The sequence below is a fragment of the Lathyrus oleraceus genome, chromosome 6 (assembly GCF_024323335.1).
Source record: "Lathyrus oleraceus cultivar Zhongwan6 chromosome 6, CAAS_Psat_ZW6_1.0, whole genome shotgun sequence".
Classification (NCBI taxonomy): domain Eukaryota; kingdom Viridiplantae; phylum Streptophyta; class Magnoliopsida; order Fabales; family Fabaceae; genus Lathyrus; species Lathyrus oleraceus.
The window spans coordinates 185,903,635-185,924,349 of record NC_066584.1 but is presented as its reverse complement, the minus strand read 5'-3'; the positions used below and the strand labels follow the sequence as shown (position 1 = coordinate 185,924,349).

General features: G+C 34.9%; 1 protein-coding gene across 1 annotated transcript; it reads left to right on the top strand.

Moving 5' to 3' along the window:
* Positions 1–12,987: 12,987 nt before the first annotated feature.
* On the top strand, positions 12,988–14,435 carry LOC127094667 (uncharacterized). The gene is made up of 2 exons (XM_051033473.1): positions 12,988–13,720; positions 13,801–14,435. Exons 1-2 carry the CDS (start codon positions 12,988–12,990, stop codon positions 14,433–14,435), a joined length of 1,368 nt encoding a protein of 455 aa, XP_050889430.1.
* The last annotated feature ends 6,280 nt before the right edge of the window (positions 14,436–20,715 follow it).

Sequence of the window (20,715 nt, the reverse complement as noted above, 5' to 3'; positions counted from 1 at the left end):
TTGACTACTAATCCCTTTTATCGGTCAATTGCCTCTTCATGGAGGTCTTTAGCATTGATGCCTCCTCTTGGAGGTCTTTGGGCACAAAAGTAAACACACAAAAACATTGCCTCCTATCGAGGTCTTCCAGCTAAGAAAGTGGTAAAATGCTGGAAAGATGTAAAAGGGATCAAGAGATCTACCACACGGATAAAGATCCGAAGTAACAATAACTAAAGAAGCAAGAAACCCAGAGATCTCTCAAGCTAGCACCATCAAAGAAAGCAAGTCAGCAAAGCAATCAGAATAAATCTCCAAATGGTATCCCACAAATAAAGTGGAATACCAAGTAAGCTATCTCTTCAAGAGTCATGTGAGCCCTCACAAAAACTCAACAAATAAGTTAGAATAACAAGATGGTGTGCAATCAGAAGTTGCACCAAACAGAAGAATCATAGCAACAACAGTGTCAGGTAAACAGTGCACAGATGCAATAGAAAACATGTCACAACAAAGCATGAATGATGAAAGGAGGATACAATAGCACCAAGTCAGAAGTGACATCAATTCAATAAGTGTCTCAATAACTCAACTCAACAAGATCAAAGCAAAAACATTAAACATCCAAAGATGCATCAAAGTCAAACAAGTCAACATACAAGTTCAAAGTGCTTCAACTTCAACAATGAGTCATAAAAGGTAAAGACAAGAGGCAAGGGTCAAGGATTAGACAATCAAGCACACAAACAGAACCAAATGACTCCTAAAATATCAATCAAAAGTCATTTAAACCCAACTTAGCAAAGTGGAAGTCAATCATGTCCAAAGCACCTCAAAATGCGACAAAAGCATTATAGACAAGTTCATGCAATTATGTGTCAAGATGAAATGAACATGGCAGCAAGGTATGCACATCATAAGCATGTCAAATGAGCTATGTAATCAATATGCAAACCTCCAAGTTCATATCATAAGCATAGAATCACTTTTGGACAAAAATCAAACAAAGTGTATCATGAAACTCTAATGCGTCTTTCATGCTCAAATGAATGAAAAAAGGGGCTCATTATGAATAAATGCACAAAGACTTGATAGAAGCATCATAGAACAGGGGAGAACACATGTGCAAAGGCACCAAACCAGAATCAAAGTGTAACCACATGAATCATGCTATTAAAGTTCGCAAAAGTTCGCAAAAACAACCAAGGATAGGAGACCCAAACCTCTTGTCAAACAAATGCATCAAAAGGGTATCAAAACTCAAAGTCAGGGGGCAAGGATCCACAAATCAAGACATAACATACATACTAAAACATGTGCAAAAGGATTGGTTTCAACACTCAAAGGAAGTGGCGCAAATGCCTCATGCTAAGCAAGAAACAAAATAGGGACTAAAACGCAAACATCAACTTCAAAAATCCAAATCAAACTGAAAATGAATCCTAAATTCATGGGAATTTAACACAAGGTTCCACTAACCATATATAAACATCACGCAAAAAATCAGGAGCATCCAGATTCATTTGATATGAAAACAGAAATCGAGAAATTGAGAATGCAAAAACACGTCAAAAAACGCAACATTTAAATTCATGTGTCAGACCTTAGAAAAATGACATAGAAAATAATCAAACCAGTTACCACATCTTAGTATCATGTATGAGGATTGTGTGTGCAAAGGCTTGGGTCAGAATGGTCAAAATATGGGATTTCATGAAGGTTTGAATGCAAATGGTCGAAAATCAACATAAATGAATCAGAAATTCATATTAAATTCCACGTGTCATGCAATAATTGGGAAATGGTACCGAAAAATCAAGGACTCATCAGGGATCACTCACAAAAAAATTCAGAATTTTTTAAGTATTTTTTCTATTTTTAAAAAATAAAATAAAATGGGGTGAAATATGTACATGGCATGTGACACATATGCAACAATGTCAATTGGTCACACAAGTCACTTAAGTGACTAATAAAATTAAAGAAAAACGAAAATCAGAAAAAATATGGGCCTTTGGATTAAAAGAAAAGTCAAAGCGATCCAACGGCCATGGGATCGTCTTCTTCCTCAAGACACTCCGGCCATGAACAGTAACGCCGGTAGGATTCCGGCCACCTCCGGCGGCGGCTTCCTCCACGCGCGGCCCGGAACTTCACGAAAATGGGGCTACCCCCCCTAAACCATATGCTAGGAACTCAAAAATCACATTAGTTTTTCATGAATCCTCACCAATCTCTCAAATCACAACCAACAAGTTTGAACATCAAAACTTTAAATCAAGATTTCTCACTCAATATTGCATCATTTTAAAAAGTAAACACATCTACATCATCACCATAGCATGTAGTTTCATTTAGGCATAAGAAATGAGCGAAATAAGAGAGTCGAAATTTGAGTTACCGGAAATGGCGCCTTCCGAAACTTCAGTATGGTGATGAGATAAGCTCCAGAATACCTCCCTTGAACTTCTATGAATGTTTGCTACCTTTGGTTGTGCTTGAAACGGTCCAGATCTTGAGATTCAAGAAGCAAACTCCATTAAAGCTCTGTTTAGAAACTGCTTGGAATGGCTCAAATGAAGGGTGGTTTGTGATCCTTAGAGTGTGTAGATCAAGAATATGCTATTGGTTTTCATTTTCCATGGATGTATGGAGAGATTTGATGAGAATAAGGTATGAGATTATTTTTGGAAAGTCAAATTTTCAGAGTGTATGGAGGTTGCACGAATTAGGGTTTTTCTCCATTTCATTTTTAGAGTTTATACTCTGGTTTTTGTGGCTTGGTGGGCTCAAATGAAAGAGTTTCAAGTCCATCATCATTTTGGTTATTTTTTGGAAATGCCCCCCTTATTTGCACATGGACAACCTTATTTAATGCCTTAATCTTCTCTTGAGACTTGACTAATCATGATTATATGAAAGAGATAACACAAGATGATGTTTAATGGCCATTTTCCAAAAGTGTAATTTTTGTGCATGCATGACTTTTCCACACATGTGGGAATGCATGGGCTCAAATTCCAAGGTGGATTTGGCCCAAAAAACAATGCTGAATAAATTCCCAATGATTGGCATGTGAGAATATTCCATGATGTCAACTTGTGTCCTTTTGACTTTTCATGCAAGAAAGCTTGAAAAATGACTTGCACCATTGATGAATCATGCAAAATTATAGGTCATTTTACATGCCATTTTGAAGTACTTCTCAAAACAAAACCATAGCAAAAAGAGCCATACCAATTGGACTTGTCAACCTCAAGTTATGCCTTTTTAAAGCCTTCATGCACACTTCATCATTCAAGAACCATAACTCTTCAACCATTCATCATATGGCCTTGAAATAGGACTTTTTGGAAAGGGGAGACAAAGACCTACAACTGCCATGTCTGGGAAAAAGTTCAAAACCGCCCTTGCTTTTGATAATTTTCTTGGTACATCAGCAAGTTCGCTAGGCGAGCGAGGTAACGAAGGGCTCGCTAGGCGAGCACTTAGCGAGGTTCCAGCGAACACTCCCAGACTTGGATAAAAGCATAGCTAGCAATTACTCGCTAGGCGAGCATCCAGCGAGCAGGTAGCGAGCAATTCCAGTAGCAACATCATCAAGGTTCACTGGAGCGAAGGAGGAAGCGTGGGCTTCGCCTAGCGAAGGGTTGCTCGCCTAGCGAGCATGACAGTTCAGGAAGTTTCTTCTGGGCGCAGGTGACTCTGGTGGCTTATTTTAGGGCTCGCTAGGCGAACCATTCTGCTCGCCTAGCGAGCATGACAGCTCAGGTCATCTTTCCAAATTTGGTAACCTGTGCACCAGACCTTTGTTCCTTCAAGGTTAATGTTTTTAATGATGAATAGACCCCATTTGAACATGTTGGAAGTATCTCAAGTCATTCCCTAGCCATTTGACCCTCAGTTGACCAACAATTGACTTTTGACTTCATAGTTGAATTTTGAACTGTACTGAGCCCATTAAGCTTGATCCTTTAAAGAAAACCTCTGAAAATGAAACCCACAACATCCATAAGACCTTCAAACCAAGAATGCATCCCAATCCTTGAGGAACCCTACTTTGACTGCTTCAGTAGACCAAAGTTGACCAGAGGTCAAACCCTAATTCAGACGAACTTTGCTGATGAAAATTTGAGGAAAGAAAGATCATGAGGATGGTGATGCACCCTTGATACCCAGATGAATACAAACTTCCTTGAGTGTTGAGAAAAACCCTAGTTGATGCACAATTTCCCTTGTGTTGACTGATCATTCAGATAGAATCCACAAAGTGACTTGGGTGATATCCAAGCTTCTTGGAAGACAAACTCTTGGAGCTAATTCTGATTGACATGATGAAATGCAATATGAAATGTTAAATGACCTAAAATGAATGCATGAATGAGGAGGGAAAATTTGAGGTGCTACATGCACCAAATATTTATACAGGTTTAACCTACCGTTTGGCATACTCTTGTCCTCAAGAGTTTCCTCTTGAGAATTCCACTAAAAACGAGTCTTGAGCTTTTAAGGATATGCCCACAAACCTTTTACAATAATGAGAGATTTTACATGTATGATCCCTAAACCAAATAAAGCTTTTAACAAGTCGAGCTCATAAACCAAATAAAGATTTTAATCGGCTGATCTCAAGAGCCAATATGATACTTTAGCATATTAATCTCAAGAACCTATCAATAATATTTCTCAAAACAATCACATCTTTGACCCATAATAAAAGCAACATTCCACCAGTACAATCAAATTCTCACATGCCTTTACACCCTCTTGTGATTAACGCAACTTTATGAAGAAATAGAAACTATGACGTAGGACAAAGTAGAAAGGAGAAAGAATAACTATAGATCCAATTTCTAGTGTCAAATTGAAATGAGGAGAATCCCTCAATATATTGGAGAAAAGTTTTCTCTAAAACAAAAAGAATCATGGGTTTTAATGATCCAATCAATTAAGCCATAAGGTTAATCGATTATATAAGCTAGATATGAAAAGGTTTGAAATCTATTGTCACTAATCGGTTAGAAGCATCCTTAAACGATTGGGAGGCATTATAAAAGAGTTAATCAATTAACCCTAACTTGTTAATCGATTAACTAGTGTAAAAATCACTTCTAATAGTTTAAGAAAGCTAGTAATCACTCAGGTACGTGCATAAAAATATTTTTAGGTGTTTTTATCAAAAAGAGAGATACTTTATAAGATATTTAGGTATATGTGTGTGGGTATGGGTGTGCGTGTGTGTTTGTGTGTATGTGTGTGTGTGTGTGTGTGTGTGTGTGTGTGTGTGTGTGTGTGTGTGTGTGTGTGTGTGTGTGTGTGTGTGTGTGTGTGTGTGAGAGAGAGAGAGAGAGAGAGAGAGAGAGAGAGAGAGACAGTTGCCTCAGTATCTCGAGAATTAATCTTATACCTTTACATTTCACTTATCACTCAGGCATAGGACAAGGAAAGCTTTCACACTTCCTATTGGTCATAACCTTGAAGCTTCAAGTTCCTCTATTTCATTCATCATTGATTTGGTACTTCGTCTAGAACTTGACTCTAGGCTTGATATAACTTATTTGATAGACATCATCATCAGATTTTAGTGGACCATAGATCATTAGGTACTTCACTTAACGTCATTTAACCTTGGAAGTTTTCTTCATCAAAATCGCCAAGTTTACCTAAAGGTTGCAGAAAGTTGTGCGTGCAAGCACATAGATCCACACAACCTACAAAAAGGATGGTGTGAATGCGAAAAATTTCAAGCTTTTCTGTGTGCCTTGGTCACATGTCATTTGATCATGTTCTTGTGTTTGCCAAAACGATTTCTTGCATTTGTATGATGTTTACAACGAAAACTTCTCAATGGTTCCCAACAATGCATATTGGTTCATTTATCAAGGGGATAAAATTTTCCGTAATGGGAGAATGCGTAGGAACAAGAAGGGTTGTCCAAACAACCCATATATTAGAATCGAAATGGACATTGTTGATAAACTACAAAGAAAATTTTGACTGTGTCGTCTTACCGATCATACACGAAAGTCTTGTTCTAATGTTGGAACCGATTCTAATTAGACATGTCCATTTTTTAGTGCACATATTTTCTTGATACATTACTTGCAAAATATATTAATTTTAACTTTCGATTACTACACGGTAAAGCATCAATAATAAAAACAACAAAAAATAATAGCACTTCTTATCACCTAATACATCACAATAACCAACACAATTTCTTCGATACCATTTGTAGTGTTTCATAACATCGCAGCGACATCTATGTCATTTTTAACATACTGATAGTAATATTGAATACTGTCATTATCATTCATAATTGATATGTATAAAGTACGTTTTTCAATTCTTCTTATCTTTCTTGCCCTCTTATCTCGATGTTATCTTAACCAACTGTTTAAGTATGCCTTAAACTGCTGGAACTTCTAATCCAACTCAAAGTGAATCGAGGTTTGTCCCTAGTTAAAAAAAGGTATAACCACTATCATACATGTTAGAAAAAACAAACAAAAATTATGAGAAAAAGAGAGGAGGAGGTATAAAAAATGTTCGAGTCACAACATACATCCCATAAAAAAAATCAATGCAATTGTCAAAAGTGGGCCAATACTTAGAGAATAAATTTTATTAAATTTAAATAAATAAAATTTATGTATAATTATATAATTTAATTAATCACGCAACTAAAAATAAATAATATAAAAATTAATACTAAAAAAATAAAATTATCTGTTATTAAAAACAATTAAAAAATAATTATATAAAAATAATGTTTATATAAATTGTTATTTATTAAAATATAAATTAAAAAATTACTCCCTCCGTTCTTTTTTAAGTGTCATTTTTTGATTTTTTACACATATCAAGAAATTTAATCATTGTTGTTATTTTTCACACAATAATTCTTCTTTTACCTATAATACCCTTAATTATATATTACATTCATTTTACTTTTTCTCTTTCTATAATAATTACCTAGGGATAATTTTGACAAAATAACAATTAATACTACATTGAACTTAACAAATGACAATTAAAAAGAAACATATTTTTTTTCAAAAAAGTGACACCTATAAAAAAAACGGAGGAAATAAATATTAAATATTAAAGAAATGAAAAGAAAAATCAAATTTTTCTGCTATCGGAGTGCTATTGAAAATAGAATGTGTAGCCAATAGTATTTAGTAAACACTTAGACAAAATAAATTTTAAAGTATGGTAATTTGAGAAATTTAGCAAAAATGAAGGTTAAAATAGGTATTTGAGTGGGGGGAATGGGGTAGAATAGAAAAAGAAAAGCAGAATAAGCCTAGTCTAGTTACTGTAGCTACTACCCAAAAGAACGAACCCTAGCTACTTAACATAGCTGAGAATGAGATCCTTAAGCTTATAGACCTGCGGAAAAATCTACCACCAGAGATGCAGTGTTTATGTTTTACCCAACATCCAATTGAAATGTGTATATCAATAAAAGAAATTTGTATTGATGCATGCATGCTATGACTCTTATATAAATAGAGGTCTTGTTAAACACTACTCCTACTTAATTTGCATAAATAATCAGTACTAGTTGTCCTACTTAATTTGCATAAATAATCAGTACTAGTTGTCCTACTTAATTTGCATAAATAATCAGTACTAGTTGTGTTTAGTTGTGTTTTAAAATGAACGTGGTTTTATTCAATAAATTTTGTTTAGAAATAAATGTTATTTTCATTTTTTAATATATAAATAATGATTATTTTTCTGATTGTGTTTTTTAACTATTATTTTATACATTACTTTTAACACATTTATAAAATTATTTAATAAAATATAATATTTTATTATAATATATTATATTTTTTAATTATAAAATTAATTTAGTAAAAATATAATATTTTATTATAAATATATTATATTTTTTAATTTGTTTACAAAAATTTTAAACCACAATCATTTTAAAATTTAAAATGGAGTAAGAAATTATAATTCCATGCATATTGAATGGGGCAGCAGCGCCACAGCATCTGCATGCCTTGATTGGACCTTAAACTTATGACAGAGCGGCTGAACACTGCTTTAATGCCGCTTAGTCATTTCAATTTCAAATAAGTTGATTTTTGATTTAACATTACTAGGGTAAGCAAATCCTGCACTGCACAACTACCTTATCTAGAGATTTAGGATTTTTTATTTTTTTTTACTGTTTTATCCTATTTTTTAAATTTTATTCTTAATATACCCCATTTTAAAAATTAATTTTCAGAATGTTCTAATTTGCAACTGCTTGAAATCATATCCTGAAAATAATTGCCCAAAATGCAGTTGGGGTGGGTCCTCCATCCTAGATGGTGGACGCCCCAAGAGGTGCAGTACGGGTGTGCTATCTGGGATGGAGTGTGCATTAAATTTTTTGTTTTTTTGTTTTTTAATTTCAGAAATAATTTAAAATAATTAAAATAATTTTTTAATATAAAAAATTAATTAAAATATTATATTTAATTATAAAATAAATAATTTTTTAAAATAAAATAAAATTAACTACTTTGATATATAATATTTTTCATATTAAAATTTCGAAATTATATATATTTTTTTATAATATTTGTTATAAATATTTAATATTACATAATATTTCGAAATTAATTTTAAAAAAGAAAAATTTAATTTTCTTTTAAGAAATTAAATGAATTGTTACATAATATTTTTAATAAAAAAGCAAAATTAATGATAGTTACAATAAATTTATTAAAAATAAATTTATTAATCGATGATTACATATTAATTTTAGTAAACTTTATAAATGAATTAAAAAATATAATTTCATATAATATTAACTAAAAACGATAATTACAATGAAAATTAGATTTAAAAACAATTAATTGCGATGTTGATTGGGATCTTCATCGACGAAATGACTACTAGTTCCACATCTTGCACGTACTCGAACGCGGTGACCACAACCTAATGGTTGTGTTGAGGTAGGTATAGTAGGGGCATTAGTTGATGAGGGATTATCAGTGGTTTGAAGAATGGGTGGTTGCTCACGAAAAAATTCGAATGCCTCAAAATTATCAAAATCCATACTAGGAGAAAAGTTATTTAATATTTGTGTGAATGAGGCTGGGTTTGGGTTTGAAGTTTCTATGGTTGCGATGTAATAGTCGTTCACATCGGTGGTTGTTGATTGTTGATGTGTAGTAGAGTAATCAAAGTTAGGTGGTGGGATGGGTGTGTAGTTATGTGGGGGGCGTATGTATGGTTGTTGTTGGGTTTGAGAAGTGACTAAGTATTGGGTTTTGTGGTGTTTGGTATGGGGTAGTTATTAGATGTTTGTTGGGTTATTGTGTGGAAGTTTGGTTGTTGGTATGAAGTGTGTTGTGTTTGGGTTTGGTAGTTTGGTTGATGGTATTGGGTGTTTTGTGTTTGTTGTTGGTAGGGTTGTGTATATTGACTTTGTGGTTCATGTTGGGTGGAAGTTGAAGTTTGTGTATAATATTGGTTGGGAGGGATTCTTGTTCGGGGGTTTCTTAATGGTGGTCGTGGTGCAGTCGACATTTGTGATGTGTTACAATGCTGACGGGGATCAATAAGTAGTTGCTCAATTGACGCGTATTGCAATGGAAGATGTCGTAGCCAATTAATATATTCTTCGATTGACTTCATTTCTCCCTGAAACGTTACCCCAGTCAAACACAGTCGGTGTCTGTTTTCCCAAAGTTGTTGTTCGTTTCTATTCAACGTTGTGTAACTATAATTCCATGACTCTTGCATAGTCATGGTATGTTCTTCTTGTAGGCATTTAGGTGGATTGGGTATGTCTTGATAATACCCAAATTGCAATTTTACCCTATCTGATTGATGCATTTCAACGATCCAAAAGCACAAGATTGGTGTTGTTGCGCTCCAAATCAAACGATCATCATTCTCCAAGGGGGGGGGTATCCAAGATACGACCTCCATATAAACTGTGATTGTATTAAAAGAAATACGTAAGTTTACCATTTATTGTTTGAGTGACATGTAATAAAAAAAACTAGTCAAACCAAAATTACGTTTGTTGACGACATGTGATCGAGCATGACACGATACCCATCAAGGTAGTGACGAGGATTTCTAGAGCAATTTTTTTTCTTGTTGGTCGAAGCCCATCTAAAAAGTAGAGCAACATTAAATTGAAAGATTAACATCTTATATGACACAAAGAACAGAAATGTAAAAAAATGGATTTTCATGGAAATATTAAGACTTACATTGATGCATATGGATGACTTGGAACTGCAGAAGTAATTGGTGATATAAATGGTAATCGTGTAAATCCCCATGTTTGTAGCAGAATAACACCCCCCCCCCCCCCCATACCATCAACATCAACGTCAACTGCTTTGCACATTTCCCTATATAGATACGCTAACACAGCTGATCCCCAACTATATTCACCACACTGACCCAAATCCTGAATAAATGGTATCCACATACTATGTACATCTTTTGCCGATTTATCAGGGAATAAAGTTAGGGAGATGCACAATATAATATAAATTCTTGTGTATATAATGAGTTCGTCATGGGAGGTATTTTCAGATATTAGAGTTTCTTCTAGTATTTGTTTTAACCAAGAGATACGAACACGTCTACCTTTAATGTGATTTTCTGGAGGTTGACGGCCCAAAAACGTGGTCCATGCACTTGCACTAATCTCGGATGGTCCTACGACGACTCTCCCATTGACGCGTAGACCCAAAAGCATACTTATGTCTTCTAAAGTTATAGTGCACTCACCGGTTGGGAAGTGAAAAGTATGTGTTTCGGATCTCCATCGTTCAAGTAGAGCATATTTGAAACTTGTATCAATAAATATATCCTTCAGTTTTACGATGTTTGCAAAACCAGAGGTATCCAAAAAAGGTTGAATATAATGTGGGGCATCAATTAACTTATGATTTCGGGTTCTAAAAGCTCTTTCAGGTTCCACCTGATACATGTAGCGAAAACAATAAACAAAATAACACATATATAATATATTTTTATTTGTAAAAAAAATAACAAAGCAAATGTAAAACAATTATCAAAACAATAAGTATCACTTACTAATGCTTGAATGTTATCATTAGTTCCCCTATGTTCATCACCCATAAAAAAAAAGGAGTTTGAGACATATTGAGATTTGTGGTAAAAATGATAGAAGTTTGAGTTGTGGTAAAAATGAGATGATGATAGAGAAGTGAGTTGTGGTAAAAATGAAATCATGAAGGAGTATTTATAGATAACTTTTCATGACGTGTTCTAGTTTTCACTTTTACATAATGATACAATTTCATCTGCAGTTCTACGAAGACTTACATACAACTCTAATGACCCAAAGTTAATGAAATTTAAATAATTGTCAAACATTTCACGTACATCTTCATCATTACAAATTCGAATTTCTTCATACAGCAGCATGCCATTTGAATTGATGTATGGTTTTCGGTAGCGCAAAGCAACAATTTCTCTCTCAAACTCGGTAACACGGAGTATCTGAGTTTGGATATCGTCAAAACCAAAGTTTTCCAATAATCTGATTGATATTGGATCAGAAATAGCATTGCAAGAATCAACTTTTTAGATGATTTTGGTTTAATAATGTATATTAGACCGATTAAGAGAGCCATGTGGGCAGCTGATACTTTTGAATTGCTCAGGTCTAGATTCTACACTGTGTTTGATAAGACCAAACATGCAGTATATTAAAAAGTTCCAAGTTGGTGTACAAAAATAGTAGCACAATGCCACGCGCCTAAGTCCTCCAACCAAGACGGCGGACACTCACTACACATGGCCTCACGCATGGAGCCCTGCACGTGCGCGCCAACCTAGATGGAGGACCTGCACGCGCGCTCCATCCTAGATAGCGGCCTCCTGCATGCGCGCGCCAAACTAGATGGCGGACCCCAAGGCCTTTAGGACCCCACGCGTTGTCCCTTCGTCTCAAATGGAAGACCCTTTCCTACTTTTTTGATGTAGTTTAGGTCCTCCATCTCAAATGGAGGACGCCTACAGCGTCCAATTTCCAAACGACCCTTGTATATAATTGAAGCTTTAATTTTGAAATTAAATCATACACACAATGGCTCAAAACAATATCACAGTTCAAATCCATTATAATGGAAGTATTTTTCCAGATGTTAATGTCAGAGTCATATTTCAAAACACCAACGTACAACAAATCAAAATACACCCCAGATCCAATTAGATGCGTCTAAAAGAAAGACTAAAAAACAAGCTCCAACAACAGATAACCGATATTTATTATCGATATCCATGTTTTAATGACGGTGTTAGCAGCGTGACTTATACAACAACGAAAATAGAAGACGACAATGACGTCGGGTTAATGTTCCAGTGCCATTCGACGTATAATTTTTCAAATGTGATTGAGTTATACGTATGCTTAGTAGACAACGATGAGGGTGATCAAGTAACGTATCCGACGCAAACTTCTCAATCTCATCAATATCAAATGAGTCAAGAGACTATACTGTCGTTGACACCAGTTCTAGAGACTATACTATCGTTGACACCAGTTCCAGATGAGGATGTTGGGGATGATAGTGACTATGAAGAAGCGAGGTATGTAGAAACGCAGAATCTTTTCAGTGGAGAAAGTGACAACTCAGACAACGATATCCCCGTGGTGCATCAAGATCAAGTGCAAGATCTGTACAATCCACCACTACACATGAGAAATCCCACATACTCACTTGACGAAGATGCATCAATTTTTGAAACCACGGAGCCACTACGGATAGAGGGGGGGTGCTTGACATGGAATTTAATAGCAAAGAGGGATGTGTATTCGCCATTCGCCAATTTCACATCAGAAACTGTCTTGATTATTCCGTTTATAAGTCCGATTCTAAACGACTCATAATCAAGTGTGTTAACGAAGAATGCACCTTCAAATGCAGAGCATATGTGGGGAAGGGGAGTGGTAAGTGGGTGATCACTAAGGTTAGCGGTCCACACACATGCATGTCTTCCACAATGTCTCAAGATCATAGAAAAATTGACTCTAATCTAATATGTAACAGTATCAAGTCTCTAATCAACAATGATGCCTCACTAAAAGTGAAACACATCATCGCTCATATTCGGGAGACATTCAACTACACAATCTCTTACAAAAAGGCATGGATTTCAAAGAATAAGGCTATCGCTGCTATTTATGGAAACTGGGAGACTTCATACAACGACCTGCCGCAATGGTTGTTGGTCATGAAAACATTTCTACCAGGTACTATAATAGAACTCGAGACCCTTCCTATATTTTCAAATGAAGGGACTCAAATTAGTGGTGCTAGAGTTTTTCACCGCCTTTTTTGGGCTTTCCAACCATGCATCAAGGGTTTTGCATTCTGCAAACCGGTGGTTCAAGTAGATGGCACATGGTTATATGGAAAGTACAGGGGAACTTTGTTAATGGCTGTGGCACAAGACGGAAATAGGAACATATTTCCAATAGCTTTTGCATTGGTAGAGGGTGAAACCGGAGAAGCATGGAGTTTTTTCTTGAGAAATCTTAGAATGCATGTGACACCACAACCCAACCTATGTTTGATATCAGATCGACATCAGTCAATAAAGAGTGCCTATAATAACCCGGATAATGGTTGGCAACACCCTCCCTCCTCACACGTCTATTGCATCAGACACATAGCTCAAAATTTCATGAGGGAATTCAAAGACAAGGAACTTCGGAAAAAAATTATTAACATGGGTATCTTCCAAAAAATATCTTTGTTACCATATCTAAAATTAACTTTTACATACTAATTTAGTTTTCCTTTTCATTTTTAGGGTATGCATTAAATGAGGCAACATATGAATACTACAGGGGAGAGATACGTAAGGTTAACATAGAAGCGTTACAATGGGTAGACAATATTCCAAGAGAAAAATGGACGAGATCATTTGATGGAGGGAAACGTTGGGGTCATATGACTACCAACCTCGCAGAATCGATGAACTCAGTTTTAAAATCCACACGCAACCTACCTATTACCGCTTTGGTAAAATCAACATATTATCAAATGGGCACACTGTTTGGGAAAAGAGGATATGATTGGACTAAAATGTTGGGTTCTGGCAAACTGTTCACTGAAAACTGCATGAAGGGAATTGAGGAGGAAGTAATCAAATCAAATAGCCACACAATCATGCAATTTGATCGTGAGAGATCCTGCTTCCTGGTCCAGGAAACTGTTCATCATAGTGACGGCAGACCGACTACCCATTACAACGTCGACCTTCAGAATCTTACGTGTGAGTGTGGAAGATTCCAAACGTTTCATGTCCCTTGCTCACATGTTATTGCAGCGTGTTCAAGCATAAGACAAGACTATTCTGTGCATATAGCTGACGTGTTCAAAGTTGTAAACGTATTTAAGATCTACGAGGAAAGTTTCATCGGGATCCCGACCGAAATAAGTTGACCACAATATGAAGGTGACACGCTATGCCACAACGACCGCATGCGGAGAAACAAGAAAGGTCGCCCAAACAGTTGTCAGATTAGAACTGAAATGGACAACGCTAAAAAAGAAAAAAGGAGGTGTGGTATTTGTCCAACCAGGCCTGACCCTTCTACTTAGTTATGTCTGAAGTTTTAGTATATTCAATCTTCATTATATTTCGTGTATTTCCTTTTTCCAACAACAAGTTCTATTAGAAGCGTAACATTATCTTCTACAACACAAGACAGATTACAACATAATAACAACTTCATCTAAAGATAAAAAACTACAACTATTCCAACACGTTATAACAACTAATCACTACAACACCTTTGATCATATTATCATTTTAAACGACAACAGCTAAGACAAGTGGATCTTCAACACCTCGACTAACCTCTCCACTATGCGCAGAAAACATACAAGTAACATCCAGATCATTTTCTACACGATCCCAATAATGCATGTATGTCCCATCTGGGCTAGCATCCGTAAGAGTTATGTAAGGACAATAATATTCAATTTTTCTAACACGTCGAATCGGACCACCCAGTTGTCCAAAACTTCCGTTGATGGCAGAAACCAACTATCGGAACTTCCATTGTGGATTCAAACAAACCCTTATCTACTTATCTGTTTCAAAGAAAACAATGCAACACACTGACATCATTCACAACTAATATATTCATCTGTCATATGCTTCCAATATTTATAGGATACCTACTGAAAATAAAAAATAATATTATACTATGGTTTAAGCGGGAAAACTCTATATCAAAATATTATTTGGGCGGGAAAAAATAAATGTAACATTAAATATTTATACCAAATATTACAAAAAAAGCTATATAATTTCAAAATCTTAATTAATTAATATTAAATATTTTGCTAATAATATGTCACTATTTATTATTTATTTTAATTTTAGAACAATTTATTTTTAAAATAATTAATTAATTAATTGTTATAAATATTAATTTTTAATTATTATTATATACTTATTACAAATATTAATAAATTTACTTTTAATAAATTTATTGTAAGTATCATTAAAAATATTCATTTTTCTTTAAAAAAATTTAAAGTTTTCTTTTTTTAAATTAATTTCGAAATGTTGTGTAATATTAAATATTTATAACAAATATTACAAAAAAAAAATATAATTTTGAAATTTTAATTAATTAATTATTATTAATAATAATTCTTAATTAATATTAAATAATTATGAAAAATATTATATATCAAAGTAGTTAATTTTTTTTAAAAAAATATATTTATTTTTTAATTAAATATAATATTTTAATTAATTTTTTATATTAAAAAAATATTTTAATCATTTTAAATTATTTCTGAAATTAAAAGTAAATAAATAATAATTTAATGCACACTCCATCCCAGATGGCGCACCCCAACTGCACCTCTGGGGGCGTCCGCCATCTAGGATGGAGGACCCTGAATATTAATATTAAACTCCCACTACAGGACAAAAAAAGTGGCATTTTGGGCAATTGTTTTCAGCAAGTGGCATTTTGAGAATATGTTTTCAAGGCAGTGGCAAGCAGGTCAAATTCTCTATCCTTTCGCTCAATGGATAGACGAGTCGTTGAAGAAGTTTTCTGACTAGTATTGACTCGCCCATTGGTTGGACGAGTCTTGTAGGGATTTTTCGCCATGCTTGAACTCGGCCAATGGATGGCCGAGTGAATGAAGTCTTTTTATTTTTTATTTTTTAAATTATTTTAATAGATTTAATTAATTAATATTGTTTTTAAATAATATAGTTATCATCCATGACATTCATTGACCGAAGAATTGCTTTGTGTTTATAGTGTCTCAGCCAATGAATGGGCGAGTATTCATGTCTTAATTTTCCATAAATACTTTAAATTGTAGAAATGTAATTCATATCACACATCAAATTGTTTTGGTAAGAATGTATGTCTGAGGTCTTGTGTTTTATGGACAAGACAAAAAAATCAGTGTTTGTCTAGATCCACAATGGAATTTCAGAACACTGATTGCAACCATCCACATTGGTTTTCGACAATTGGGTGGACGTCGTATGAAGGTGAGAAAAGTAGAGTATCGTTGTCCATACATAACGTTGACTGATGCAAGCTCCGATGGTACGTACATGTATTACCTGGATCGCATAGAAAATGATGTAGATGTTCAGTGTATGTTTTCAGCACATAGTGGTGAAGTTAACAGAGGAGTTGAAGGTCCACTTGTGTTGGTTGTTGTTGATTAGTTAGTTAATAAGCTCTATGAGTTTAAGTTATTGTGATTGTTGTTTTTAACCAGAAGCTTATGATTATCAAATGTATTTCGTAATGCTTGTTTCCAAAAGACATTATAAATACACAAGGGTTGATAACATAGTACGTGCATAATAGTTGATAATTAAAAAAGAGCATAATCATCTAGAGGGTCCTACAACATTTGGACATTTCCTACGCATGTGTCCTATTTCGCGACAAATCTCACACCTTCTCTTTTCCTTTTCAATGTTGTCCATTTCGGTTCTAATCTGAGTGCTGGTTGGGCGCCTTTTCTTCCTCCTTCTCATAGAGTCGTCGTGGAAAAGAGTAAATCCTTCATATTGTGGCCAATTCTCCTCGTGGGGAAGTTCTAGGAAACTCTCCTTGTAGATCTTGAAGATGTTAAGAATTTTGAACACGTCTGGTATGTGAATGGAGTAGTTCTGGCGTATACTCGAACATGCTATGATTACATGGGAGCAAGGTAAGTGAAATGCCTGAAATTTCCCACAATCACAGTGTTGTTTCCTAAGATCAACGCTGAAAGTACTGGTTGGTCGACCATCATTCTGATTAATCTTTTCATGGATCGTGAAATAGAATCTCTCGCGATCAAATTGCATGACGTTATGTGTGTTAGCTTTACTGACTTCTTCAGCGATCCACTTGTTGCAATTATTAGTGAAAACTTGGCCAGAGGCCAACATTTTTGTCCATTGATGGCCTCTTTTACCAAATAGTGATCCTAATCGATAGTATGTAGACTTGACCAATGCAGTGATTGGAAGGTTTCGGGTTTCATTGAGTACATAGTTCATTGCTTCTGCCAAATTAGTTGTCATGTGACCCCAGTGTTGCCCTCCGTCATATGCCATTGCCCACTTCTCCCGAGGGATGTTGTTTATCCATGATAAAGCGTCATTGTTTGTTCTTCGAATTTCCCCGCGATAGTAGTTAAATGTCGCCTCTGTCAACGCATAACCCATGTTAACAACTATTTTGCGCAGTTCCTTGTCTTTAATCTCACGCATGAAGTTTTGTGCAATGTGTCTAATGCAATAGACGTGTGAAGATGGAGGATCTTGCCATCAATTTCATGATTGTTATATGCACTCTTTATTGGTTCATGTCTGTCTGATATAAGACACAAATTTTCTTGTGGAGTAACGTGTATTCTCAAATTCTTAAGAAAGAAACTCCAAGCATCCTTTGTCTCACCTTCCATTAATGTGAACGCTATTGGAAAAATGTTCCCATTCCCATTTTGTGCCATAGACATCAACAAAGTTCCTCTATACTTTCCATACAACCATGTTCCATCAACCTGCACAATAGGTTTACAATAGGCGAAACCACGTATACATGGTCGAAACGCCCAAAATAGATGGTGGAAGATCCTTTGGTCACCCAATTGTGATCCATAATTTCAAATCACAGGTAAGGATTGCAATTCTATAATAGTACCTGGAAGATATGTTTTCATTACCAGTATCCACTACGGCAGATCGTTGTAAGATGTCTCCCAATTTTCATACAGCGACTCAATTGCCTTACACTTTGCAACTCATGCCTTTTTGTACGATATTATATATCTTTTTTCTGCAACATGAGCGATGATCACCTTCACCTTAAGAGAAGTGTCGCAATTAACAAGCTCAATTATGCTCTTACTAATCATTTCTGATTTGAGTTTTCTATGGTCTTGTGACATAGAAGTGGTTGTCCATGTATGAGGCCCACTAAACTTACCAATTTTCCACTTTGAGTTCCCCTTACGTAAAGAAACCCTGCATTTGAATTTGCATGCAGATTTTTTACATTTGATAACGTAACGTACATTGTCAGATTTAGCCACTGAATAATCTAGACTACGTTTTATATGCCATTGTTGCAACGCAACAAGACACGCTTCCTTATTTTCAAAATCCATGCCCTCCTCTATATCATCAGCATTGTGAATTGGTGTGAAACTCCCAAAAATAGAGATTGGTTCAGCATCATCCAAACTTATATTTTGCATGTGAATATGTGGATTGTACAAACTAATCGATTGAGCTCTTACTACTACGGTAGGTGTGTCGATGAGGTCTTCATTGCCATCATCATCGCTAGCACCAAATAAATCTTCGAATTGGACCTCTTCTTGATCATCCTCATTGTTGTCAGCAACCTCTTCATTCAATATTAAAGGTTCATTATTTTGAGTCGGTTCTTCGTCAATGGTTTGACTCATTCCGTACTGGTGTGACTATATGGATTGTGTTAGATATGTTTCAATATTTTCAGGTAGACGAACATATATCTCAATGGTGGGTAATTGAGAAAATATTATGTGACATTGAGACATTGACTTGACTCCTTCGTCATTCTCAATAGGTGTCATTATGTAAAAGACGGTATCATCATCTCCATTAATTAATGGATGACAATAAATAATTTCTTCAACGCGATTTTGCAACTTTTTTTCAATTCGATCTTTTAGATGATGGAAATCAGAATTGATATGGATTTTGAATAAATGGATATTTGTATTGCTAAATGAGAATCCCTCATTAACATCTGTGAAAATAGACCTGTTATAATGAATAGACTGAACTATGTAAGTACCGAGTTGCAATTGAACACGTGGAAGAAAATGATGTAAGTATGGTTCATTACAATCTTCAACTTATTTAAACTTCTTTTTTGCATTATAATAATTATATTACTTACGACAGTTTATATGGAGGCCATACATACAATATCCAGTGCCTGATTATAGTGACATCCGAGTCTAGAGTGCAACAACATATATAATATGTTTCTTTACCGTTGAGATGCATTAGACAGACCGGGTCAAACTCCAATTTGGATTTGAACAACACATCCCGTCTCAGCCAAGATGTCTAAGTGAACACCATAATATGACTATGGTCCAAGCTTGGGATCCACATTGGCAAGATTTAAACAAAGAAAAGGTCAAAGAATGGAAAAAGATAAGGCATTTGGTATTAGAAGGGAACTCGGTACTTGGTGAGTCTAAGCCGGGTAGAGAATATATGAATTGGTTTTTGTCAATTCCTTTTATGCACGTTGCTCCGACACATTTTTGAACGATCTCCGTCAACATGTCTCTTCTTCAACCCAACAAACTACATCGCCCCTACATCATGACATTCTCCCCACGTACACATCCCAATTTGGGGCCCAACCATCTTCATCAGCCCAACAAACATACCATCACACCTAGACCACACAACAACAAACATTTTATGCCACCTCAACCCAACACCAAAATCCAAACACTCAATTCCCTCAAACGAACTACTTTTACAACCAACAATATCAACAACAAACCAACTTATGCCCACCCATACAATTCACTCCAATTCCTCAACCAAACTTTGATAACTCAAACCCCCAATCTCAACCCCAAACATTTAACACTACATTCGCACAACCCATTTCTACATTGAACCCTGATGATGTCTACTATCCTCCAATCCAACACACCTAACCCAACACCTTCAGACAACCAACACATTCATTGTCCGACTTTGATCTCATGGATGAGCATCTACTGGATATGCCTACTTTTTCCATTCAAGATTTCGACGGTATGGATATGCATCCCAATATATCACAACAACATCAAAATCAACATCAAGATTTGTCTTTCGACTCATCTCCATCTCCCCTAAGACAAAGACCAGAAGACTTAGACAAGGGAAAATGCAAAAAAGTTGGCACAAGATGTGGAACAGACGGTCACTATAACAAATAAAATGTATTTTTTCCATGTACATCAATAAAATATTTATTATTTATTACAATTATTTATATGCCTCATTATAATAATTATAATTTTATTATTAAAACAAATATTTAATTTAGAAAAACATTATTATAAAAAAAATTAATTTATATTATTTAAATAAAATAATTATTATAAAAGCATTTATTAATAATGCTAAAAATGTATTTAAATTAAAAAATAAATATAAAAAATATGTTCCTTC

What these genes read in the sequence shown, in the direction of transcription:
- LOC127094667 (XM_051033473.1), top strand. Translation starts at nt 12,988, where the DNA reads ATGTCTCAAGATCATAGAAAAATTGACTCTAATCTAATATGTAACAGT. An exon ending in GAAAAAAATTATTAACATGG is followed by an intron (nt 13,721 to 13,800) that starts GTATCTTCCAAA and finishes TTTCATTTTTAG; the next exon opens with GGTATGCATTAAATGAGGCA.